The following is a 25,426-nucleotide window of genomic DNA, read 5'->3' as shown; positions in this document are numbered from 1 at the left end:
TTAGGCTGGGTTGTCGCTTACCATCCTGGTTCCAGCAGGCCAGAAGTAGCAGCTGAGTATCAACTACCCCACATCGTCTTACCTACTGATCTCTCCATGTCACTCCGTACTCCAAAACAGGTTGGGCTACCATGTTGAGAAGTGGCTCTCATTGGACAAATTTGTGGACATCTTTGGGATCGAATTGCTACAGCATCAGGCGATCCATCATCGACATTCTATAATAATCTATGCAGGAGAGTCTTCGCTGTCTCTGCGTATAAATAGCTTTGCAGTGTCCTCCTCCAACCTTGTTCACTTGGTCTGCAGACCGACCAGCAGTTATGTCGTCCCATACCATCAGCCAGGAGGCTATATCGTATCTAGAAACATATATTGATCTTGCTATCGACCCCGGCCCAGGTGCGCCCGACATTCCGTTTGCTCTCGTTCATGTTGTAAATGCACAGAATAAGGTGCTCTTCTCCTACGGCAATTCTCCAGACAAACGACCTACATCGAGCTCCATGGTCATCGTTCAATCTCTAACAAAGATTGTTGGGGCGATGGCTTACATGCAGCTCGTCGAGAAAGGTCTCGCGACGCTCGACGATCCCGCCACTATCGATACCTGGCTTCCTGAACTGGCCGCCAAACAGGTCTTGACTGGATACACCATCGATTCCGAAACCGGAAAGAAAGTATGGCAGCTAGAAGATAGAAGAGGCGACATCACAGCAAGGATGCTGATGAATCACACATACGGCGGTGGCCATACCTACTTCAACAAGCTGTTGTTAGAGTATATACAGGACCTCGGCGAAGGTGTCTGGGAAACAACAAACGAAGCATCAGACCCTTATGGGGTACTCCTCGCGAGCCCTCTACTCTGGCAGCCAGGCACGCATACAAACTACGGTCAGGGCCTGGACTGGATCGCCGTCCTCATCGAACGCATCACCAACCAATCTCTTGCCTCGTACCTCCAAGACAACATTTTCGATCCACTTGGTCTCAAGGAAATCGGTTTCGAGCCGCAGTACGGCGGCGACGTCGTATCGTCGCCGCACAACACTGGCAAGTTCTGGCCTAGGAAGCTGCGGAGTGGCCAAGGTTTTGTCACTATCGATCCCCCTGAGCCGGAGACGGTGAGAAGACGTGACGCGTTCCCCGGGAAGGAGGGCAATCACCATGTCGGTTGCTTGGGAACGGGATTAGTTGCTAGCGTGGGGGATTACGCGCACCTTGTTACTATCCTCCTACCGCAGAACGCCGGTGTGGATCCTGTTAGGGGCCGGCGCATACTCTCCTCCGAAAGTGCCATGGAAATCTGTCGTCCGCAGTTGCCTGAAGCTCTTCGTAATGACTCTCGCTGTTTACTAGACTCGGCTGCGGCTCCTATCATCGTCCCTGTGGATCTTTCTGCACCGCTTCTCGATCCGCACGGTAGTTTTGGTTTGGGTTGTGGTGTGCAGGGCGCGGATAGGGTCCTTGCTAATGGAGAGAAGGGAAGAAGCGAGGGAAGTGTGTATTGGTATGGTGCGACGAATGTTGAGTTTTGGATTGACAGAGAGAAGGAAATCGTGGTGGCTGTTTGGGGAAACTACTATCCTTTTTGCGAGAAGGCTTGGATGGACTTTGTTGGGGGTGTGGAGGGACTTTTGTATAAGGGGCTGGAAAGGGAGTAGCTGGGCTCAGGTGAGCTGGCCTTACTTATGCATAGGTTCAATATGTTTTGTTAATCAAACGCCTGCAGTACGCTTTGCGTGACCCTTATCACTACTAGGGAAGTGGATCAACGATTATAACATGGAGGCTTCTTGTCAGCGTGTCTGGAAGCTCCTTCCCAAGCACCCTCTTGAACGTCTCCAGAGAACTACCCGCTTGGGGATTCACATTGCAATTCCCATGATCCGGTTGCCCATGGTTCAGGTCACCACGCCACTGATATGTCATGATTCAACGCGTTAAGGTCAATTTGCAGAAGTAAGAAGAGAGCCAACATAGTCGAACGATTATCTGCTGCACAGATACATGGAGTTAAGCGATGAGTTTGTCTCCTTGCGATAGGTGTGTATATCTAACTCAAAATGCGTATGGTGAAAGCGCACGCTTACTGATCAACGAGACACCAATACACCATCATCCGAAACAGGGAAATCTATCGTCGGTTATTCAACCGAACAACCTAGCTATAGCGACTGCTTTTACCTTAGAGCTTCGGACGTGAAACTAGAGCAGTGGAAGTGATCCGGACAACGACAAACGCTCGTTTACCGCTTGTACTCTCAATCTCTGCACTAACTTCCACATGTGCTTCATTTACAGTCTCCCGACGTTTGGGAGTAACGTGAGAACTCACACTCTCGTTATCCCGGCACTCCTTCTCGCAGTTAGAGCCCCACATGGTAAGTGCCATTGTATTCGTCGGAGTCCACGCTGGACATGATGCTGAAACGATGAAGTGGAAATCTTTCCCGCCTGGAGGACAGGCTGTGGTTTGCAGTTTGATTGCAGATGCAGCTCCCGATGTATTACCGCTGCCAGTTGCCCAGACACCCCAGGAGACCAGATCGCTGTCTGTGATTTGCCTCGGTGGCAGTTTGCTGAACGTGGCCGCTGGCCCATACTGCAACATGTCCCAACCGTCCGTCCTCGAGATTTCGTAATCCGTTTCATTGATGACAACAATGATGCACATCTGCTTTGTCTCCTTGGAGTTGTACATTTCGCAGGTCTCCGTGACCGTACGCGCAATTTTCGGAACCACCACGTTGGTCCCGATACACGTCAGGATTTCCTTCAACGCCTTAGGCCCAAGAGTGTGCGCCTTGGCGGTAACCCAAGCTGCCCATGTTTCTGTTGGAACATCGGCGGGCTGAACTATGGGTAGACCTTGTGGTCCCGCATATCTTGCAGCAATTATCGCCAGCACTGCAGAAGCCGCCGATGCAAGGCCGGGTTGTAAGAGCGTAGCCGTCAAGATCGCCATAGAAACAACGTTCTCCAGGTCTTCAACGTATGCAATCTTCATTTCTTCCGTGCAAGTCGCAATTGAATCAGCATTTTTCGTCAGCCGCTCCCGCAAAGTATCATGTTTCAACCCGAGAAGGTCCTTCGAATACGACCAATACATCTTGGAGTTGAAGGCCGAAGTCCGACGTCAGATATATGTATAGCGATGTTCAAACGAGGCGACGTGATAGATGAGGAACAATATTGAAGAAAAGGCTGTTATCTGGTATTGACAAAAGCCGTTCATGGCTACTTATGAGTTTCCATCTGCAGCACTGATAATGGGTTCCTGTCCGAAAGAAGACGAAACACAACCACTCACGGAATAGCCGAGGCGATTTTGACGAGTTAAGTATAGATGGGCGCAGGAAAGCGTGTTCTCGCTTCGAATACGGACTAGACATGGACGGATAACAAGGGTCATAAAACACTTTGGGTTCGATCTAGACCTCGAGTGCGTACCATTTGCAGGCAGATTGTTACCCATTGGGGTAACATGTACATCTCAGCCAGCCACTGGTCGCCCACAGTGCATGTCTGATCTTGGATTTTTATACTAGGCTTTATCAGTATTTGGTTTTCGGGATGGCCGTAGATCCACATTCCTTTTTATCTACTCTAGCTAAGGAATGTGGCTTCGAGGTTTATTGAAAATATTATGTGGCTTAGCTACTGAGTCTGGACCAGAACTACATGCGACCGAGCGATTGCTGAGACTTCATTTGTAGACTCGGTCATGATTGGAGGATGCGATTAGTTTCGGACGTGCCAATGCCATATATAATGATACTCTACGCATGCGTTTTGAGTGGCAGTCTGAAGTGGCTTCATCTGTGTGAAGAACCTAACTCCGTTTCTCAAATACCTACCTTCAACCACACAGAGCGCGCGCTTCGTCATGACTTCCGGGCCATTGTTAAGAGGCGAAGATGCCGATGACGCAAAAAACACCGAACCGCTACCCATGGCACCAATGCCGATATTCGCTAACATGGCAATTCAAGGTGGCAGAGGTATCACCAAGACACATCAACCGGTCCATGAAACTATGACCATTGCTGCCTTGATAGCATCTAAGTTCCCAATGTCCGAAGGAACGACATACAAAAACGCTCCCAAGGAGATCAAGGAGTTTGTCCGCGGTTCTGTTTGGAACGACGATCCGGGATGCCTATTGTTCGAGAAGGACACACACGACAATTACAGGCTTAGTGATGGAACTAAATGGTTTAAAGAGTACGAATCTGCAGAAGGGGGTCTACTTGGCGGGTTCGTTGGATGGATAACTGGCACCCCACGGCAAACCATTACAGGACGATCCCACTTTGGTGACTTGCAGTTCCTCCATGCCATGGCTGCGCAGGAAAGAGAAGAGCCCCAGGAAACCAAGGAAAAGATCATGATGTGGCTGGAAATCATGTACAAGCTATCGGTGGGCGATCAGGGTATCCATGAAAACATGAGACTCGACCAAATCGATGTTTCCAGCTCATCTCGATACCAACTTCGAATGTTTTTCAAGGAAGACACTTCTCCCAGTGGCGGAGAGACCCTGCGTGGGTTACTCACTGGCAACACGCAGTATGAAGACACCATGATTTCACGCCGAGCATTGGGCAGCTGTTTCCATATCATACAAGACTCTTATGCCAGAGGGCATGTTAGACGTTGGCCATTGAATGCCAAAGAACTCGAAAGTCACAGCATGTCATGCCCATACCATCTTACAACGCATTCAATCTGACCCTATGCAGTGCCCCTAAAGATGAAACCTGGCGTAGCAGATCGCTGGGGCAAGATAGAAAACTTCCACACCTACAGAGGCCAATCCTCAGACCATGGCCATTACGACCACAGCAACGTCCAAGTCGAAGAGTGGGGCAACCTTGGAGATTTGGACAAGTTCAACGGGATGATTGGAGTACGGGACGGTATCGATGCATGCATTACTCTGGCGAACTACTGGCATGATCGGGTTGCTTGGGAAAACGGAGTAGAGACATGGTTGAGGGATACTGTTTTCGCTCTTGCTGAAGATGTAACTCGGGCGAATCATGAAGTGTGATAGAGTGGTACGCTTGGTAGTATGAACAGATGAGAACGAGAGCAGGGAACCATGTGCTTGAGCTGGGACCTGTACAAGAGAATTATATTCATCCCATAATACCTTACGCAAGAATCTCTGAGTCGCGTGTTACCCTAAAACATGAACAAGTAGAACGACTTCCTGTCTCTTCTGAATGAATTGATATGTTGTACATTGGCAGCTCAAATACTCGTAGAGCTACACACTGTTCCGTCGCCCTTCCCTTTCCCATCGCTTCTAATCCTGCTTCGGGCATCATACATCTCGCACAAAATGGAACTCGCGCATGAATAGCCACAAAAGTTATACAGCTGTCATGAACAGAAACACGCAAATTCCAAAACACAAAAAAGCCTTTCTTCGTCTCCTGCGCTCGAAATCCACGCCGGAGGACATATACCATCCCATTCGTTCAACACTTCTTCCCCCCGAGATAAAACTTCCCATTTTTCTAGCTCTGCCCCACTCAACCACCCCGAGCTCTTCTTCCTCCAAAACAGATCCTACACCAAATCTCTAAGAGACAGGCTTCACTTCCAACGCCCCATTAGCACTCTCCTTGCTCATCAATCCCCCCCCCGCCGCACCGCTTTCCCCTTTTACCAATGTAGGCAAACTGACCCCCCTCTGCTGTCCCTCCTCTTGTTGCAGTACTTCTGGACGCCACCTGACCAGCAGTTTCCTCGCACTAGGTTTTGCCCTCTCATTCTCAGTCCACATCTCCGCCAGCACATCAACCACCAACTTCCTTACCGGCGGCCGAAACATGTATAGGTAATGAAGACAGCTGCACGCTAGGTCAATGCGCTCGGGGTCTTCTGCCATTTTCTTAAGGCGACTGAGGATATCTTTGTCGATTTGAGGGATCTCCGAGAGGAAGCGGATGATGATTTTATCCGTATGTTCGATGTAGGGAAGGATGCCATCGAGGAGGCGAAGCGCGCAGCGGTGGTAATTACCCGGTGAGGACTTGATGGATGTGTGTTTGTGGCCATTTGTTGTGGTGGCGGAGTCTTTGTCTTCTTCACCGGTCTGGGTAAGAATCATGTCATTGTACCATTCTTCGTTGAGCCAGGAGATGGCCACGTCGATGCGAGATTTCCAGTTGTAAAGTATGTATTGGTACAGACCGTCTCTTACCATGTCGCTGATGCGCAGGCTGCCCTTGGAGTCCTTGACCGCATACTCGTCTTTGATGCCATCTTGTGGGTCGTCCAGTCCAGCACTTGCTCGTGTAGCTAGTCGGGAGAGTATAGTGACCCAGGCATCTCTGTTGTAGTCGGTAGCGGCGAGGCGGTTGAAGCCGCCCTTTGCGACCTTGCTCTTTTGGGTCTCATCTACACTGCTCAGCATGCCGAAGGCTCGATGTACGGTCATGTCACCGTACTTCTGAACGTCCTGTTCTGATAACGGAGGCGCCTCGGGCAATTTGTAGGGGGCCAAAGTGGTCGATGGTCCGCCCTGTGAGGGGAAGGGGTTTGAAGGAAGACCATCGAGCTTGTTGATGAGTTGTTCAGCGTCTTCGGGTTCGAAGTCAGGCTCATATTCCTCTTCGTCCTCTGTGGCGGCGGTTGTCGAGGGTTGTGTGGGTCGGCTTGCAGCGGTCTGCTTCAGTGTTTGATACCGGGCGCGGACGGCCTGTGTAACATTAGCAAGTGAATGGCTGGTGGGTCTTGTTGCTGTTCAGCAGCCACGGGTTTGGCAGTCTACAAGACGAGTAGACATCACATACGCTGATAGCTTGTTCGAGCTTTTGCGGGTTCACCGACTGCAGAACAGGCACCACTATCCTCAATAATTGCTCTGGATCTCTGAAGTTTTGTACATCAAAGTTGGCAGTGCTGCCTTCAGCATTCAATGTGTATAGTTGTCGCCAGCTTACTTCACCAGGCGGTAGCGGCTGAACAGATGGCGTACGACTCGGAGGTTCCGCGACTAATCGTTGCCTCTTCGCTTGGTCTAGACCATCCGTCGGCTCACTAGGTGCTGGTCGCTTGCGATTCGCTTCATCGAAGACTTCCACCCGTTTGCGATGCATGTGTTCCAGGAACTGCTGTATCCGTCCATTGACGGGGTTTTCGGGATTCCTGTGGTCATGAGAATCAGCAGTATCATGAGGTAGTAAGGCAGACACACCTCTTCATGATGTTTACAAGTAGTGCTCTTGTTGTGCGCTCAATCGACTTCATGATGACCTTGTTCTTGGGCGTCATGGGTGAATTGGCGAGCTTCAGAGGGTTGAAGTTGAAGACACTGGTCAAGATCTTATTTGCAGCATTTGGTCGACGGTGAATAAGCATGCCCAAGCTGTTGAGGGTCGCAGTCACGAGCAAGCCGTCACTATTCTCTGTTAGAGGCATTCCGGCAGTCTGCGACTGTCTATCTAACCTGTGATCTCCGTTTATGATATCCAACAACCTGTCCAACAGTCCGTGTCCTTCAGCCTCGAGGCTCGCGTATGGTATCAGGGGGTGGTCGCGGGAGACGAGGGAAAGGGAGATGTCGTTTTGATCGGCGCGCTGCAAGGTATCAGATGGATGTATATGGGTTGGAAGAGGTGTGGTGATTACCCTTGGGTCTGCCACGCCTGGTGTCTGGACCAGGACGACTTGTTGAAGAAACTTGACGCAACATATGCGCACACCTGGCGCGGCTGTGTCCATGCGACGCAAAATGTTGGTTTTGATGCCGGCCATGAGCTGCCACTTTTGCGCATCGCTGGGGTCGGAGACACTGGCACATGCAAGTATAAGAACGGGTTCGCATGAATGCAGGCATGTCATGGCATGGCATATTTGGCATGGGGACTTCTATCTGATGCGTGGGACCACTTACATGTGTTTGTAGACAAGCGGGTACACGCTCGCAGCCGCCTGGATGGCGCTCTTGATGACGCTCTTGTCTTCAACATTCTCGAGGTAAGCCTTCAGGGTAGCCAAGACAGAGGGCGCGCTCTGCTGCTTGACTTCCTGGGGCCATGTGGGCGATGCAAAGGCCTCGGCTAGGAAGTCGGCGCCCCAACGTTGTATCTCGATGCTCTGGTCTTCACTGTAGCCGATGATGGGAAGCACGCCCGGTATGATGGTAGGATAGTATCTACCGTCGCCTAACGCGAGCGACCGGGCCGACTCCATCTGCTGTATCGTCTGCGAACTCATGGCGGTGGTTGGTGGCGAGTGCACAAGAGACGAGCTGTGTATGCTTGAAAGGGTGAAGTAGTAGTGACGCTGATTCACGCGCGCAATGCAGTCAAACTAAGAGCGCGACAAAGCCCAGTATCCGCTGTCAAGGGCGCTCCCATTCCCAGCAATGCTACAACCAAAGAGAAGAGAAGGCGTGTTTGCGCGACTGGTGGTGCGACTGGTGTTTGAGACTGATGTTGCGACTGATGTTGTGGCTACAGCTGCGGGTGAGGTGAGTGACGCGGAGGGTTCGCGGCAGTGCCATGATGATCTGCGCCTGGCCGCCAAGGCCGCCTAGCGTGGTGGAACTTCACCACCACCGCGGCGACACCTTCTTCCCCCGCAGCATAGTCCGAGCCTCAGCACGCCAACATGGGATAGTAAGTCCAATCGTGTGGAAGCGCAGAGGGTGTATGCTAATCCCGACAGCAAACCCTTCCAATCGACCTACTATGACGACCGCATGCGGGCATCGCCGGCCCTGCTGCGAGCCCGCGCGCCGTACCTGATCAAAAACACAATCACTGGCGCTGCTATCTGCACGCTGGTTATTGGAATCTGTATGGCGTCCGCCTCCTCTGTCTAGAGCATGGACTCACGTTCCGCAGATACCTACACCATCAACGCCATCTCACAGGATGAGTTCGAGGATGTCGTCGTTCCAGACAAGCCCATGGAAAGGACCGCGCAGCCACTGGGCACCACCCAAGCCCTCCAGCAGGCCGTCCAAGAACGCAAGTAGCGAACCGGGCGATCTTGTATATTGGTGTATAAGAGTGTATGAGCATTGGGCAGGCGCTATAGGAATCATTCTGGGAATACCACTTTTTTGCCATCACGAGAGATCCCGCATCTGCTTGGTACTCGGAACCAGTCGTTGACATGATTGGTCCACCAATCTCACCTTGGATACGTGTTCGTCCCTATTCGCTGCTCATGGCTCATAGATTGAGCGTCACGTATCGTGATTCGATTGTGGTATACTTCATTATTACCCATTGCCTGATCTTAGCAATCGCGACTTGGTTCAGCCAGTAGCACACACAGTCTGCCCACGCTCAAATTACCAAACTCACCGTCATAGCCGTTTTTTTTATACTGCAGCGTGACCGTCGCGACTGTGGCGACGTAAGATGTGAAATATACATATCACAGCAAAGCGCCTTCAACTTGACTTTTACAAATCGCTCATTGAAAAGCATATACTACATCTCTTTCTACGTCGCATCTCTCTAATATCCATCCAACACCACACATAAAATCTACCTTTGCACATTTGTCACGTCACCAACCATGTCGACTCCTGTCCCCCCGGACACCCGTTTTGCTCGCCCCAGCGCGAGCAGCGACAGCACCGGCAGCGTCACCCTCCACGATGCCCATGTTCAGACTGGGGATAGGTCTACGATTCGACGCTGGGTCAACAGCGTGCGCAAAACTGTCTTTCCCAAGGGCATACAAAAGCAACTGGATACTTCAGACGGAAAGGACACTCAGATTCTTCAGACCTTCCCTTGCCCTGTGTCCTCTAATGAGTGTGTCGCCGACATTCAACCTGCTATCACGGTCGAACCCGCTACTGTCTCGAGGCATGTTGCCCGTGATCAACAAACTTCATCTATTCCTGCTTCCACTCCCGCCTTCGCTCCCGCCTCCGTTTCCGTCCCCACCAAGTTTGGTTGGTGCATGTCAGCCTATGAACAAGCAATGGCCGCACCGACACCCTCTTCAGAGAGTATCGACCCCAAAGACCACGAAATGACGTCAGCTGAGCCGGCAAAAGGCAAACGCGACCGCCGACCTCGTGGACCGACCATGATCACTCCCGCCGTGTTGGACAAGCTCGCCAAGGACAACAAGAAGCACCAGGGAGCCACGGCCGCTCGAGAGATAAAGATCAGGAATGGCAGTATGGGAGTTTCTTCGTCGACTTCACGTGCGAGAGGAGTTCAGGCAAGCCCCATGAGGTGGTCACAAGACTAGCATGATGGACGGGATTAGATTGATGATTTTTGGAGTGGCATGTATGTGGTCCTGAATGAATTGTGTGTGTGTGGCACCGACTGACTTGGCACATGGTTGATGAGGTCTTTGTCGTCACTAGACTCTGCTATGAGAGGTTTTGTGGTGTTGCATAAAGATGGTGACTTGCAGTATATTGCACAAATTCATTGCGCTCTATCAGGTGGCAATTGATGAATGTAACATGCTCTAGATCTGAGGTACTGATGTAGAAGGACCGAAATGTACTCTTACCATCATTCCGCCCTACCACGTTGTGCGCGAACCTCGTCAGATACACCACATCCTTCTACATGGTCGGCTGAAATCTCATACCCCTCCCGAATGACTAACGAGCATTCGCGAGCTATTGGAGTCTAGGAATTGTACGCCTGAATCAATACTCGTCTCGTATCACTCTATCTACAATTGCGCCATTTCTTCAATGCGTCATCTACAACCTCGACCCTCCAATGTTGACCTTGCCATGCTCACACATATAAGCCACCTTCCCATTCTTCGAACCTAATCTCATCACTCCCGTCATCTGACCCATCTGTTTTCCCAAATGGACGACTTGAGTCTCCACGAAAACCTTCGAGCCTACGACAGCAGGTCTCAGAAATGTACAGTTAACTTACGTATAATCGTCAGTCCAGTACTCTTGCGGTCTAATTTAAATATACAGTGACCTTTTAGTTATAAGTTATACTTACTACTCGACGTTAGCAAAAAACCAGCTTGTGGAATAACAAAGAAGTACATACCGAGTACGAGAAACATTACCACCATCCCAGAACCCTTCGCGACTCATAGCCGCAATGGTGATGGATGTTGTGATGTCGAAGATCAATGCGACAGCACCGCCATGAAGGTTACCACCAGAATCTGACAAGATCAGCTCACCAGTTCGCCGCAGTGGTATCATGGTACACTTGGTACGAAGGAGCTACTCACTGCCCGAAATGTGAGTAAACTTTTACCCACATCTTACATACATGGCGGTACGTTACCTGCATAGTGTCTTAGGGACCACAAAAGTAAACACTGCTGAAGCCTCTCCAGTAGGTGCAATCGTGACCTCCTCGAGATTCATTATCTTGGAGGCTAGCGCATCGTGATACTGATAACATATTAACACCATATCTCATCTGCCGAGTAGTAGAGTGACCATACATCGTAACCCTCACTTCTCGACAACTCACCCCATTTCAGTATCTTCTGTTCCGCCGTCTTGTTATCTTGTGATTCTCCCATGATGAAAAAGAGTAAAATGTCAAGACCAGTCTGATAAAGAAAAATAAGACTTAGGAACACCAGGGGGACAACGATGACAATGTAAGGTACATAAGCCGGCGTCTCCGAAAAGACCCTAGCACTAACCCCGTTCCAGCTACTGCGTGTTGAAAGGTTCAGCGTTCATGATGCATGATTTCGGACCGTGCAGGGTATTGCATACTAATCGTCAATACCCAAAGGGCCGATCTCTGACCCATCGAAGCCGCACGCAACACACGGCGGGTACAGACAGCAGATACACATAACACATCACTGAGTCAAAATGGAAGCCATCAGGCTCCTCTGCAAAATGTCCCAACATCGCTTTATATTGGCAAGAAGAGACCAGCTCCCTACCAAGGCAACTGATACCACATCCGACTCTGGGCGTATACGACACCGCATCACGCTCCTGCGACAATTATATTCTTCAAATCTCATCGATGTATGAGAAGAAGTTGGAATCTCCCGTTGAGGCGTCCTGGACAGAATGACGCGTTGGAAAACACGAACTCGATGTCGAACCCGACAAAACTTCTTTCGCCGAGATGGCCAGGCTAAGAGGAGAAGTAGGAAAAGGAACATTCTCCTCTTTGCACTAACACGGAAACAAGAACTCAAAGTGAATCAAAGTCGTGTTGCCAGACAAATCAGATTAAGAACGAACGCTGCTTTTGAAGCAAATGACGGAATTGCTCTTATCGCCAAGGTAAAATCTGCCGAGGAACAAGCAGAGGGCCTATGAGGAGGAGAAATCGGAATGCGAGGCAGTTGTTGTAGGCAAGAAGCAGGAGAAGTAATATGAGGGGATATTGTTAGGATATCTGAACCCGATTCCAGCGCTCGTATCGAAATCAGAGGGTGTGTCGCAGACAACGGAGGCCAGCAGTCACTGCTAAATGGAAACGTCACGATGCAGTTGTCAGTGCACCAGGCTCTTGACATGCTTTCGTAATCTTACCCCTGGTCAAGGCATAAATGGTTGTCCTCTTGCTTTCACAAGGGCTGCTGTCCGCCAAATTCAGAGTCCGGAAACCCCATATCTGAATCCAAAAAGCCTAGCTGGCTAGATTGAAGAACAAAGTCGCATGCGGGTTCGGCGACAAACTGTGCAAGCATATCATCGAACGCGCCTGTAAGCGTAGTATCATTGAATGACATGTCATTGGGCACAGATGCCGCATGTGGTGCTTTATCACGAGGTGAGTCAGCAACCGATCCGCCTCGACAGATACAACATTCAAACGTACCAACCGTCTCGAGCACATGCAGAAATCTCTCCAAACACTTCCGGCCTTTCCGGCTCATCAGGCTGCCTCTGTCAATACTTTCCAGTGTCTGCAAGCTTGATACCACGGCTTCTCGAATCTCCAACGAGTCAGGCAATCTGTTTGTCACGGTGGATTTGCCTTGGTAGCTCGCAAGAAGTATTGCGAACAAATGCAAAGCGGCCGTGAAGACTATCTGATGTCAATCGCGTATTGCAGAGTCTATATTCCAGAGGGAAAGACTCACCATAGTAGTTGCAGGTCCACCAGACCGCATTGTTATCCAAATACTCTGGGCATGTTTTGGCTATGCAGGATACGATGTTGTCGAGTTCTTTCGCTGCTGCGAAGTCATTGTCCACGGCTATTGAGATTTCACCGGCGCATGGATGGAACGCGTCTTGTCCGAGCTCGTGTTCGGTAATCGAATCTAGCACTGGCCGATTGATGAGTAGAACGGTGACATGATAGTGGATACTCAGTAGGGTGCGGAAGCGGTTGTTACTGTACGATGGTGGCGACCACGTCACCATTTCCGCGTAAGTAGCCAATGAACTCGCTGTTGGAAGATTTGTTTTCCACTGTTCGAGTCTATATATATGCTGTAGCCTTTGAGAAAGAATCTCTTGGATGGTACAGGGCTGTGAGGAACCGAAGTGGCGCTCTTCAGTCGCTTCGATAATTGAAGCTCTCACCTTGGTTAATTCCCTGCGTGCAAGTCAGCTTCATCTATCACAGCCCTAGGTTACTCACGCAAATTGATAAAAGTAGACTACATCGTCAGTGAGACTCGGTAGCCTCTTTTGTTCGTGTAATGCGCGTATGTGGGGTGGAAGGATCAAACGAGGTCGCCCCAACGCCATACTCAAGGTGTTATCCTGTATGATGACACCAAGCCAGACTCTTCTCAAAATCTCACAATAATGAGCATCTTTCCCTTCATCAAGGTCAGACGTATGCATTCCCATTTGAAAAGCTGCCTTGACTGCAATTGCATGGTAGGTCCAACTTGCGATGGAGCGTTGTGTATTCTGTTGGAAATTGCAGAGCAGTAGAACCGCTTGTACTTTGAATAGTAAGTCATCTCACGGCATAAGTGGGAGAATTTTCGGTCAGATATGCTCACATACCAAGTTCCAAATTGGAGCCACGAAGAGACAATCCATCGAGAAGTGCAAGCGTACGGCGGTAAAATGCCTCAGCGTCTGGAAATGACTTGGCAAGTGCCGCATGAGCAAACATGATATTCAGCAATGCCTTCTTAGCGTTTGAGCTGTTGTGAAATGATTCCAGGAGGGATTGGGCGCCATTGAAGCTGAGTGTGTATTTGTCGACATATGGCAAGACTGAACCTTGGGCTTCGAAGAAGAGATTTATCAAACTATGTAAGTCCTGATCTGTTGACGCAACGACGTGACTTCTAAGCTGCGGATTGGTGGGCTTGTACTGTGGAAGTGGTTCCAAGATTTGCTTTGCAGATTTTGAGTGTTGTTGGTCGAGGAAGCTGGCAGATGAGAGAGCAGTATTCTGTCCAGCGAGCCGGCATAACATAGGTAATCTTTGCGTCAAAGCTGCAGTTAGGAGCCTGAAAAGGGCGTGGTTTGAGGTAGGGCCTTTGGCGCTCTCATGTCAGCTGGCGGTAATTCCGAGCGTAGTACAGCTTACCGAAATAGCCGATGTCTTGTTGCGGTGACTCGTCAAAAGCGTTAGTAGCCAACAGATCTACGGCAGACCCATCATGATTATCCAATGGCTCAGGCGCTCGCTGAAGAGGTTTGTCGGAGAATGCCGATGCCCATTGCAATTGGGCCTCCAGGTCTTTGACTCTCTTTGCGAGTTGCGCATATGTCCTGATTTGATGTGATTAGTATGTGCAATCCCGTTGCGATTGGCGCATACGGGTTCCTTAGCTGTGGCGATGGCAGACGCTGATATTGGCACTGTAAGGATGACTCGAGGCAAGTGGAGCACGAAGGTCGTAGCCCGTCACACTGGCACTTTGTTAGATGATGTATGCGGTGGACTCAAGGGATGTGATTACGCGAGATTTCCTAGTACGACACTGCGAGCAAGCGAGAGCCACGCGTTTCCGCTTCGACACCCGATCTTGAGGCGAGGTGACGATAGAGTGTGGCGCCATCATTGAGTGACTAGCGAACTAATGGCTAGATAGAAGGATCGTGGCCCACTCGCTCGTCGGCAACCCACGGGGTCCCGCAACACGTGACTGGGTACCGAGGCTGGCCGGCGTGCGAGCCCAGCCCTTCGAGCTTCCCACCGATATCAATCACCAACGTTCAACATCAACGACTCCATCACCATGGGTCAGGGAAAAGATGCGGTCGCGCTGTTCAGATCGCTTGCACTAGAAGGGCAAATTAGCTACCGCAAAATTGCTGCCGAGTACGGTTGCGGTAGCGCAATGCTCGCTCGAAGACACGTAGTAGACGATGTTCGCCCGCACAACGTTGCCAGTGCCTCTGTAGAACACCCACTAAGGCGAAGCTAATTCCAAATCTTCATTCATCCATCTGGACCTTGACTACTCAGGTAAAGGCGAAAACTTGATGGTTGGGAGCCTCTACATCCTCAAACTATCAATCTTAATGCACCCTTTTGATCCACTGGAGAACCCAAAAAGAACCCTTTGTTCTCTTACTCACACACTGAGCCATGAGCAGGTCTCTTGCATAGGGCGGTCGTCATGGCGACTGACTTCTTCTGCGGACTTTGACCATAAGAGGCTGTTCTAGATCGCTGATACCTACAGATACCATGTCTGGCAATCCTCCCAGGCTCTGGCCTCTTTCTCCGCTTTGGTTCACCGCCCTTTTGCTCCCTAACCGTACATACTCGAAAGCGAACTCCCGTAGTAGAGTACTCGTCAGCTTATATATGTTTGTCTGCGCAAGTGTCTTCCCGATACATTGCCTACCACCAAGACCAAAGTGCATCAAATAGCGTCCACGCGCTGCTGTTTCAGGCCGTTCCCACCGATCCGGATCGAAAATGGCATGGTCATCGCCCCAGACAGCTGGATTGTGGTGAAACGCATGGTTGCAAACTGCAATCGAGGTCTATATGACAGTTAGTAAGTTGATACCCGGTTTTGCAGCCACGGAGAGACCTACCCCAAAGGGAATGTACTCGCCTCCTATGGTTATACCCTCAGGAGTAAGGACTCTGCGAGCCAATGGCATTGTGAAGACTGGGGTGTCGCGGAAATTCTCTTTGACGCATTTCCGGAGAAAAGGGAGTGCAGCCTCGACCTCCGCAAGCGCATATGCTGGCTTGTCTTCACACAATGCCGGGAGGTGACAGTCAATCTCAGTAACGCATTTTGCCATAATCTGAGGAGCTTCCAGCAGATGGTAAAAGAGTAGTGAAGTGGTAGCACTCGTAGTGTGGGTTCCCGCGATGCTGTGCCATGATTAGTTTTCACCTCTGCCGACTGTCCATCGACAAATGCAACTTACATGAAACCAAACGCTTCAGCCTCGAGATCGATTTGAGACAATCCCTCTCCGGTGTCAGAATCTCTGGCCAGGATGAGGCTAGTCAAGAGATCTTTCCGTTCTGGTGCGGCTGCATCATCGTCGAAGTCTTTAGCATTCCGTAAGGCTGTGAGTCGCTCTTGAACGCACGTTGCTGCCAGTTTAGCAACGGCTGCACGGCCCTCGAACAATCGTTTCAAGGTTCGAGAAGGCACCTTTGGAAGCCATCGCTTCAGCCTGTATGTCATTGCAGGCCATGCCCCAGTCACTGCCGCGAGCAAGCTATGCTCGACTACCGGTGGTACGCGGGACTCATCGTCAGTTTCCTGAACTGCAAAGGACCGACCGAAAGCTAACTCGCCAAGGACATCAATGGTATACAACTTGAAGAGCCTTTTGAGGTCAACAGCCTCGCCACTTTCAGCATATCTACATAATTTCTGCTTCAAGATCTTGACGTTCTCGTCCAAGAGGTCTTCCATCTTTTTTACAGACGAGGCAGAGAAGCTGTAAGACATGTGTCGTCGTCTGACAGAATGTTTCTGAGGAATCGTATCAAAGACAAGTTCAGCAATATTGCTGCCAAGAAACTTACCGATTCGTCACGCATCCCAAAGATGTTCGGAATGTGCGATCCATAGGCATCGTAAAATTCAGTTTTAGGAAACATTCTACCGCCCTTCTGGTAAATGATCGGTATAGCATCTTCAGCTGTAGTGCTAATCTTATCCGGGCCATACCGGACAAACTGCCCGTATTTCTCGTGGAGTGCAGTCAAATTGTACGGCTGCTTCAGGGAGAGAAACTCAGAGACCTGCCAAAGATCTGTAAGAGATGCGAAGAAAGGACCTTGGAACTTGGCTAGTGGATGCAAGAACCGCTGATATACGACGTAGGTTGTCAAGTATACAATGAGCCCCACAAGCACGGCTAGGAGCCAGACGGGAAGTGACATGCTGGGTGTTCGAGCCGAGGTTGAGTTGAGGAAAGCAAGAATTCGAACGTAAGCGTCAATTATGTTCTAGTGATATAGCATAGTGGTTGCAGCCTTTATAGAAGTGGAAGTGCCCTCAGCTTACATAAATCGTTTCTCAGAAACACCATTCATTTGACTCCTCGCACTGAGTAGGCCCGGATCTCTTGCCCTCTAAGTTCTGCGGTCGTGCAAATCGGATTGCTGATGCAAGCTTCCAAGTATCGTAGAAGGACTGACGTCAACGAATCGGGTTGCGCTTACCCGACGAGATTTCGATCTTGACCCTGGAGGTGACCAATCGGATGCCGCTTATCCGTAGAAACCACAGTTTCGGTAATGGCCGCGTATGCGCTAACTTGGAGATAGTCCAGCCAAGACTCTCGTAGGCTGTTCAAGGTTGCAGCAAAGCAGGATGTATTCTTCTTGTGTGGAGGTAGATCTAGTGCTGACTAGTTGCATCCCAGTCTTGAAGAGCTTGTCACGAGCAGTAGGCCTCGGAGATGACGCTATCGAATGCTCTCACATGGGTAGAGTCTTACCTCCCACAATATCACGTTCTTTTTTTCCGGGGTTGGGCCGCTATCTCTCCGCTCCAACTACGCCGCTTGTAATGTAAGAACTATTCACGTGGGAGATAGCGAGCGTGGAGAGCGTACACTGATATACTGTTGCTGCTCTGTGTTTCGAATCAGCTTCCAAATGAGAGCGTGGATCTTCTTTTATATGATTTTGATGATATCGTTGAAGGAAATGATAGTTCATGCTATGAGAAGCTAGGTGTAAGACGTCAAAAACAATGCAAGAGAAGTCCATGTAGTCGTTCCTTGCGTTCAAAGAATTCACATGCAGATATCTCAATTATCAAGAACTTCAAGACTCATGGAAGTACTGCTACAGCAGCAATAGCCAACGAGAAGATCATCCAGATGACCGTAAGGACCCCAAGTTTAGGAGGACAAAATCTTGGTGCAATTAGCTGGGTTGACCTCAAGGCATTTGTGCGAGTACTTACTCTTCCATGCTAAGGCCAATAAACCCGGCCCAAAACAACCATTGTGCGATCCACAGGAAGATCATACTTGCAATTGCGATCAGAAACAGTCTAACCATGCCTTGTTCGATGATCCGATTTTCTGGAACTTTGGAAGGCAAAGTACCATAGACTGTGTAAATCTGTTCCTCGCTACTCGTCGACAGCGGTTGCTCCTGGACCCAGCTCTTATCAAGCCAAGAACAAAGTAAGCTCTCTTCAAATCGTGTCCAAAAGATGTTGAATGGCGCGACTAGCTCCTCCAAAACACTCGGAATTGTTCTTCTGTCAGTTCGTGGCTCTAATCCATCAAATCTCGCGCCTCTAGTTGACATTTTTGCCCTACATATAGCTTGCAGCAGGAGAGCCAAAGCCGCAACAGTGACAAGAAGCCACATAAGTGCTCCCGCGTATAGGCATCGAGCAGATAGTACCCTATCTAGTCTTGCCATACCTTGACTATAGAAGCCATGCTCTCGGCCATAACTGACAGCCGTGATCATATGATATGCCGAGAACATCTGGAGGATCGATTCTGCAAACAAGAACGACTTGACTGTAGAAAACGTCGTCGCTTGAAGGGGTTGGAAGACAACCAGCAATACTGTTAACCAAGTAAATCGAGGCATCGAGCACCAGAGAAGTATCATTTGGGTGATTGGGACATCCGCGTACCCAAGGGTCGACTGAATGAGAACCGCATTGAGCCAATTTGCACAGAGATGAAGAGCAGCGATCGAAAACCCTCCCAGAATCCAATGTTGTGAGTGCAGGTAGCGTAGGTACATACGTGTTATGGGACTGGCAACATTTCTCGGGCGAAATAAACCAGCAAGAAAAGTGGCTAGGTTGATTAAAACAAGGCTCCCAAGCTTCCAGTCGGTAGAGGCACATGCGTGCATTGGTTTCAGAGGTTTCGAATGATTGATAGGGGTCGGCTTCGAGTCTTTAAATGGTTTGATGCTCCATCTCCAAGGAATCATGTCGAGAGGAGTAGGGGCGGCTAACTGGCGCCAATGCTTCGGTAAGCTGTGCCACCCTGGCTCGCCGCCACAAAGGTCGTGGAGCCATGTTACGTAGTTTATCCGGGTTTCGAAGATATGGCATGATCCCTTACAAATGCTGTAGCTTATATTGCGGCAGAAGCAAGCCCTGTCTATTGAACGCTTTATTTTGCAAAAGCCATTTGAATCAGACTCGCAAGCGTCAGTCGCACACCGATCAGTAAGCCCAATTACTTTTTTTGGCATAGAAGCGACACAATCAGGCCAACACCATTTCTCGGTAGGAATATAAGCGTGTGTTGTCGTTTGAAGTCCGTCTGTCCAATTGATGGGTAGGGAAGTCGAGCCGCAAGTGGCATTCAACCACAGCCGCTCCCTTGTTGAAGCTAGCCCCGGAGCTGAACAAGGCTCCGTCTCCAGGTCTATACTGAATGCGTCACAAAAGCATTGCTTATCGAAATAATCGCCATATCGTATACTATGCTGAGTAACATCGTAACCGACCGTCTCAGAATCCAATGCGATAACGGACCGCAATGATTCACTGTATTCCCATGGCCGAGCGGCATTCCCGGTATGCTGAGTGTTGGATGCGAAAGCACAGGAGGCCATTATGCGTTGGAATGGTTCCATCGATGATGCAGAAGCCGAGTCTTTCAGGCACGTTGGTGCCTTATTAGTCACATCCATAGTGGCATACCCTCTAGTGAGCGAGGCTGGCGAGAGGCTTTGTAACTCATTGGCGTCGCCGACATCAACAAGCCATGTCCGGTCTGTGACTGTACGTATCCATCGATATAACTGCGCCTTAGCAAGCACGGATCGGCTGCAATATGGGAGATAGGCCCGAACCATCTCAGAGGAAATTTCAGTGCTGAGACAGCTAAGCTGAGTGAGCCACTGGTGGTGGGTACAAATTACTCCGAAATGCGAAGTGCATCTTTTATCCGTACATTTCGTTATCGCACCTAGCCAAGAGGAATAATTTTGTTGAGCGATGCACTGTGGCATAGGGATCAGATCTTCAGGGTTTACCCAGCCACCGCGATTGACTAGAGCGTCCAGAGTCTGATCATCTTCATGAACTCCGATTTTACCAGGATGAAGCACTTCTGTGTTCTCTCTTAGTATTGGAAACACTGGAGTCATAAGAACGCAATTACCTTGGGCAGCTACACTGCAAACGACGACTGTCAACAGCACGAAGGATGTACTGAAAGCTTTCATTTCATCAAGTGATTCAGCTTGACGTAGTATCTCAGGAGCGATAGTATTGTCTGTCTGATTCAGACGAGGCCTGATGGCGTTCAGGTGCGGGGTTACGGCCTGTCAGCGGATTATCTAGTATCCGTATCACGTGTCGATTACTAGGAAGCTTCGATTGGTTCAAAGGTTCTCAACTTTTGACTGCTGCAAAACGCTGGATATGTAAAACTCGATCCTTCTAGCGCGTGGTAAAGAAAGATATTGCCACTTTTGCTACTAGACAACGACATACAGATCATCATCAGCGCCTTCGGGGTAGAAAAGCAGCTACGTCCACGCAGCCAATACATTGTCGTTTGCTACTGAAGCACAGTGGCGTCACTATAACCTCTAGACTCCACGAGCGCCTCAAATGCTTCCAGAAACCATTCTTATAAAAGGCCGTGCTGAATTGAGCGAAACACCAACGATTCCATGTCAAAAAACATTTATTGAACCTCTGTTCGTGACGACTCAGTAATCCATTCCATCAGCACAATGTCCGCACCATCCACAATCTGTATCACAGAGCGCCCAGTTCTGGTCCTCGTCCCAGACCGCTCCTGGGCGATCTTCCGCCAGAATGTCTTCGTCATCGGAGTACTCTTCGCAGCTGTCGGAACTGCTACGCGTGCCTTCCTTGATCGGAGTGGAGGGCGTCGCTCGTTCAAGGGATTCCATCTGGTAAGACGAAGGCTCGGACATATCTTGTGAGAGGTGATGCTGTTCCCACCCGACGGCTTGTCAATGCGGGGCATTGCAGATGTTGTCGGATGGCGGTGGGCCAGCTAGACAACCTATCAGCGACTGTTGTGTACGTGTACCTTGACCATTATGTCTAAGGGTTGTCTAGGCTCCGTTGCCATGTCTTGCGTTGCTATAACGTGGGTAAATGGCTGCCACTGTGTCTAAAAGGACGTGTTGTGTTCAGGAGCTTTCTCGCGGATTTCGTCTGTCTGTGCCTACCAGGGCTGCAATAGCGACTCTAGATATGTCAACTGCCGCGCGGGAAGGTGCGACGGCCTGTAGAGACCGTTGCGATCTCTACCCGGAACCTTAATTACATCAAAATTAGGAGCACGTTTGTAGGCGCCAAAACATGGCTCGGAAAATCTCCATTGTCTCTATGAGTTATGTACCGCATAGGCAATAATGCGCTCATGCAGTCTCGGAATTCTCGATTTGAACATCTCTACTTCTAGAGCTCATGCTGCACCATCCATTTGGACTTGAGTGAGATCCATCATGCTAATAGTGAATGCTTGTAATGTGTCCATGAATAATCGGTTCACAGGCTTTGTCCAGCCGAGATCTGTAGGAAGGCGCTCATTTCCTGCGCAGAGGAAAAAGTCACAGTCAGCTAATCTGCATTACAAGAGCTATTGGGTAATCGTAGGCGAACGTACTGAAAAAGTATTCGATATACTTTCTAGGTGTAAGGATACGTTCCTTAATGTTTTCAGCACCGAGGTTCCAGTTACCATACACGAACTGATACGCCGCCGTTTCGCCGTACTGGAAGTTTGCGCCCAGCTGCGGAAACGTGAAATGAGCATTTGTGGCTGCAGCAGCGGTAGTGCGGGCTGTGCGCGCTTTGGTAGCCATCTCGACGTCGATGGTATCGCTCGTAAAGTACGCGATCGTCTCGTTCCAGATTTGCTCGTTGAATATATCCGCAGGGCCAAATTCGGAGTCCTGACGACTGATTGGAGAGGGTAATGTCAGATCCGCTGATTCAAGGAAACGTTCAAGACATGCAAAGAGACTTCGTACCTCAAGCTAGCATCGTGCTCAAGAATGTTGTGTGTCGTCAATTCCTTCAGATTGATGGTCGTAGCGTTTGGTGCAGGATTAGTAGGTTGGGCGAAGTCGTATAAGTCGGAAACGACAGACACGTCCCAGTTGAGAATCTCGTCCAAGACTTTGACCGCAAGGTCTTTGGTGATTCCTCTGCCATTTCGAGGTAGATAACCGTGGTTGGCTAGAGTGTTTAGCATAGGGCAAGGACCTCTATCTAGTGTTTCGAAGCATTAGACAAGCTCGAGATTTCGGAAGTTTATCAAGAACGTACCATCACCTTCGCCGGGTGCCTTCCATTCTCCTGCGTCAGGTGATGCGGCGAGAAAGGCCAGCGAAGGTCCGAAAGCGAGAGTCAGCGCGAAGCCAAACGAAAGAGCAGTAAACTTCATCTTAATTGTCTTAGAATTTGATGTGAGCCAGATAAAAAATTAACAGGATTCAAAGGTTGAGCAAAAAGTACAGTCTTAAATACCCAAAAGCTTAATGGTGTGTTGAACAGATCCGATTCTGTGCTACTGTCCCTAGCCTCTTTCGCTGTCTCGATGTCGTACCGACTGGGACCTGTCGTTTTGCGATGGAAGCGACTTGTTGGTGCGTATGCGTATGCGTATAAGTGTAGCCAAGAAATACGCATTATACGAAGGCATGCCTATATTGTTATAACTGGGTCCTATATCAAGATTATCGCTTACATATCCCGAAAAGCCTAAGATTTGCAAATGCCGCATGTATAATTGGTGGCTAGAGGCCTATAGCCTACATAACATATCGGCGCGCAGAACGTGCAGTATCCGGGTCTGCATAGACATTCGTGAACGTTGAGAGTGAGCAGCGCGTAATGCTCCTGTTGTAATCTTCCACTAAGCCAAGCTTGTAACGTACTTCACGGGCAAGCCGTTGGTGTTGCTAAGACTACACTAAGCTTCACTTGAACCATAATGTCTCGACGTGAAACCGCGAGAAAGCACTCACACAAAAGGACCATGTAGCTTGCACTCCAAGCTATCAGATGGAACGCGACATCATGTCGATGACGCGCCGCAAGAATCAACAGAGTGTGGCCTCTCTACGACACCCTCGTATGCCAAACTCAATAAAATTTGACAACTACTAAAGATCTATTGGTTCTCAGGATATAATGAACCTCGAAGAGCAAGGACATCCGTGCTGGCTCATAGATGTGGAGGTCGCAGGGCGCAACCAACCACCTGTTGGCAGGGACTGGGCTGGTGTGTTCATTAGACGGCGCCCCAAGCTTGCAATTAAACTCAACTGGGAGTGCGACCGCCGTGAACGGCGCCTGCCGTGATGCATAGTCATGTCCTGTGCCACCCTGGCAATGTTTCGCTAATCTGGTTGAGTGATCGCTGATCGGCTAGCCACCTCTCCCCGCCCCGCATTTCATTGCCGCTGCTTCCGTTGCATGCAGCTCGCCTCTGTAGTAGCAGCTCTCGCATCACCCTATCGCAGCAGCAGCAGTAGCAGCAGTAGCAGCAGTAGTAGTAGTAGTAGTAGTAGTAGTAGTAGTAGTAGTAGTAGCAGCAGATAAACAAGTAAGCAATGTTTACCTACCTCCCTGCCTATGGAGTTTTAATCTACTGCGAGTATTAGCAGGCTGTGTATGACCTTGACGAGCGTCTTAAACGACACCATAAGCTACCTATTGTTAAACGACGAGCGTTGCTAGTAGAATATGAAGGTCTTTCTCTAAGCCTGCCTAGCCAGATGTTGCTGCCAGAGCCATACAGCGCGCCTATTCAAGAGCTAGGCGCTGCACAGAACGCCTATCTCTGCTGTCAACCGACACAGCAGCGAAAGAGCAGAAGCGAAAGCTGCAACTACATTACTACAAGCCGCCTGCAGATGTAGCAACATAAAAACCAGCAGCACAGTGTTAAGCTCTCTCGTTGGTCCACTCTCTTAGCTCCATCGTACGCTCAGCATGCTGCCCAGCTGTGGAGGCCTGTCAAGGTGCAGACCTTCTTCCAGGAGCGACGCTATGTACGCTACTTTATCGTACAGGAGACAGAGCAGCCGCAGCCATCTCTACCACCTCTATTGCCTCTGTCGCTAGAGCAGAGAGATAGGAGTCAGACAAGCCAGCAGCCTAGGCAAGAGAGGGCGCAGCAAGAGAAGGCACAGCAAGATCAGGCAGAAAGCTACCAGCAGCGGCTAGCCTGCCTGTCGTACGAGTGGGACGCTGTTGAGCAGAAGGACTCTGAGGCTATAGAGCTTACAGCAGAAGAAGTCTCAGCCAAAGACCGTACTGGCTGGTTCAAGCGGACGCGCTGGGACGAGCACCTGCAGGCCTACCCAGACTGGAAGTTGCTTGCGTACGCTATCCGCCTGCCAGGCGACGACGAGCCGCAGCTGCAGCGCGTTGTACAGCTAGTAGAGGAGCTGGTAGAGGAAGCAGTACAAGGGCTTAGCACGCTCTCTCTTGAGACGCTACGCTGGCTACGCAGTCCAAAGGCTCAGGAGCCTGATGTACGTCCATTCAGCCGCATGTAGAACAAGGCCAGTCAGCTACGTGCAGCGCGGCTCTGGGCGCGGCTACTCTGCTATTGCCTCCGTATGGTGGCTATTGACCCGGAGCAGGCTGCGCCAGGTATGCGAGAGAGCCAGCCACTGCCAGCAGCACCAGCCGTACCAGCACTGGCCAGCATTGCTCGTCTCTTCCCATGGCATGGCAGGCAGAAGCTGGCAGCAGAGCGGCTCCGGCAGTATGTCTCCTCTCACGATAGCTCTACTACAACCGCCAAGCAGCGGAAGTACATCCTACGCCTATCCCAATCTCTCATCTGCCAGGAAGTGTGCCACCAGCCATCCAACAGCGGCCTAGTCCATTTCATAGCGGCTCTTGGTCTCTATCCAGAGACTGGCCGGCTACGTGCTGCAGCTCAGTTCTCTCTACTCAGGTCAGTGATCTACTGCGCACGCGCACTCACAGTAGACATCTTTCCCATTCTCGTCAAGTATTTTCGTTTGACACTCTAGAGGAAAGAAATGTTCCCTTAGGACGAGTAGTTTGCATCTAGGACAGTCTGATTATAGGAATATCACACCAC

The 25,426-nt window shown here is 50.0% G+C and overlaps 12 protein-coding genes across 12 annotated transcripts; 5 read left to right on the top strand and 7 right to left on the bottom strand.

The window, feature by feature from the left end:
• Positions 1–323: 323 nt before the first annotated feature.
• Positions 324–1,667, top strand: AA0111_g5349 (hypothetical protein; the record flags this gene model as incomplete). Its single annotated transcript, XM_028651449.1, has 1 exon — positions 324–1,667. The coding sequence occupies one exon, from the start codon at positions 324–326 to the stop codon at positions 1,665–1,667; it is 1,344 nt and encodes a 447-aa protein (XP_028507136.1).
• Positions 1,668–2,191: 524 nt separating this feature from the next.
• On the bottom strand, positions 2,192–3,013 carry AA0111_g5348 (hypothetical protein; the record flags this gene model as incomplete). Its single annotated transcript, XM_028651448.1, has 1 exon — positions 2,192–3,013. One exon carries the CDS (start codon positions 3,011–3,013, stop codon positions 2,192–2,194), a length of 822 nt encoding a protein of 273 aa, XP_028507135.1.
• An 879-nt stretch (positions 3,014–3,892) lies between these two features.
• AA0111_g5347 (hypothetical protein) lies at positions 3,893–5,059 on the top strand (the record flags this gene model as incomplete). The annotated part of the gene is made up of 2 exons (XM_028651447.1): positions 3,893–4,550; positions 4,749–5,059. The coding sequence occupies 2 exons, from the start codon at positions 3,893–3,895 to the stop codon at positions 5,057–5,059; spliced, it is 969 nt and encodes a 322-aa protein (XP_028507132.1).
• A 537-nt stretch (positions 5,060–5,596) lies between these two features.
• Positions 5,597–8,238, bottom strand: AA0111_g5346 (hypothetical protein; the record flags this gene model as incomplete). The annotated part of the gene is made up of 5 exons (XM_028651446.1): positions 5,597–6,718; positions 6,813–7,167; positions 7,217–7,599; positions 7,651–7,813; positions 7,916–8,238. 5 exons carry the CDS (start codon positions 8,236–8,238, stop codon positions 5,597–5,599), a joined length of 2,346 nt encoding a protein of 781 aa, XP_028507131.1.
• A 396-nt stretch (positions 8,239–8,634) lies between these two features.
• AA0111_g5345 (hypothetical protein) lies at positions 8,635–9,004 on the top strand (the record flags this gene model as incomplete). The annotated part of the gene is made up of 3 exons (XM_028651445.1): positions 8,635–8,642; positions 8,692–8,822; positions 8,871–9,004. 3 exons carry the CDS (start codon positions 8,635–8,637, stop codon positions 9,002–9,004), a joined length of 273 nt encoding a protein of 90 aa, XP_028507134.1.
• Positions 9,005–9,555: 551 nt separating this feature from the next.
• AA0111_g5344 (hypothetical protein) lies at positions 9,556–10,245 on the top strand (the record flags this gene model as incomplete). Its single annotated transcript, XM_028651444.1, has 1 exon — positions 9,556–10,245. The coding sequence occupies one exon, from the start codon at positions 9,556–9,558 to the stop codon at positions 10,243–10,245; it is 690 nt and encodes a 229-aa protein (XP_028507133.1).
• A 717-nt stretch (positions 10,246–10,962) lies between these two features.
• On the bottom strand, positions 10,963–11,520 carry AA0111_g5343 (hypothetical protein; the record flags this gene model as incomplete). Its single annotated transcript, XM_028651443.1, has 4 exons — positions 10,963–10,978; positions 11,031–11,151; positions 11,278–11,386; positions 11,440–11,520. The coding sequence occupies 4 exons, from the start codon at positions 11,518–11,520 to the stop codon at positions 10,963–10,965; spliced, it is 327 nt and encodes a 108-aa protein (XP_028507128.1).
• Positions 11,521–15,511: 3,991 nt separating this feature from the next.
• Positions 15,512–17,258, bottom strand: AA0111_g5342 (hypothetical protein; the record flags this gene model as incomplete). The annotated part of the gene is made up of 4 exons (XM_028651442.1): positions 15,512–15,886; positions 15,941–16,229; positions 16,286–16,845; positions 16,899–17,258. The coding sequence occupies 4 exons, from the start codon at positions 17,256–17,258 to the stop codon at positions 15,512–15,514; spliced, it is 1,584 nt and encodes a 527-aa protein (XP_028507127.1).
• An 898-nt stretch (positions 17,259–18,156) lies between these two features.
• On the bottom strand, positions 18,157–18,389 carry AA0111_g5341 (hypothetical protein; the record flags this gene model as incomplete). The annotated part of the gene is made up of 2 exons (XM_028651441.1): positions 18,157–18,241; positions 18,292–18,389. The coding sequence occupies 2 exons, from the start codon at positions 18,387–18,389 to the stop codon at positions 18,157–18,159; spliced, it is 183 nt and encodes a 60-aa protein (XP_028507130.1).
• Positions 18,390–21,032: 2,643 nt separating this feature from the next.
• AA0111_g5340 (hypothetical protein) lies at positions 21,033–21,263 on the bottom strand (the record flags this gene model as incomplete). Its single annotated transcript, XM_028651440.1, has 1 exon — positions 21,033–21,263. The coding sequence occupies one exon, from the start codon at positions 21,261–21,263 to the stop codon at positions 21,033–21,035; it is 231 nt and encodes a 76-aa protein (XP_028507129.1).
• A 500-nt stretch (positions 21,264–21,763) lies between these two features.
• Positions 21,764–22,747, bottom strand: AA0111_g5339 (hypothetical protein; the record flags this gene model as incomplete). Its single annotated transcript, XM_028651438.1, has 4 exons — positions 21,764–21,918; positions 21,965–22,260; positions 22,332–22,572; positions 22,630–22,747. The coding sequence occupies 4 exons, from the start codon at positions 22,745–22,747 to the stop codon at positions 21,764–21,766; spliced, it is 810 nt and encodes a 269-aa protein (XP_028507287.1).
• A 1,553-nt stretch (positions 22,748–24,300) lies between these two features.
• AA0111_g5338 (hypothetical protein) lies at positions 24,301–25,355 on the top strand (the record flags this gene model as incomplete). The annotated part of the gene is made up of 3 exons (XM_028651437.1): positions 24,301–24,359; positions 24,470–24,845; positions 24,957–25,355. 3 exons carry the CDS (start codon positions 24,301–24,303, stop codon positions 25,353–25,355), a joined length of 834 nt encoding a protein of 277 aa, XP_028507288.1.
• Positions 25,356–25,426: the final 71 nt, after the last annotated feature.

The sequence above is a fragment of the Alternaria arborescens genome (genome assembly GCF_004154835.1).
Source record: "Alternaria arborescens strain FERA 675 chromosome Unknown contig_10, whole genome shotgun sequence".
Taxonomy (NCBI): domain Eukaryota; kingdom Fungi; phylum Ascomycota; class Dothideomycetes; order Pleosporales; family Pleosporaceae; genus Alternaria; species Alternaria arborescens.
This window is presented reverse-complemented; position numbering and strand designations above follow the sequence as displayed.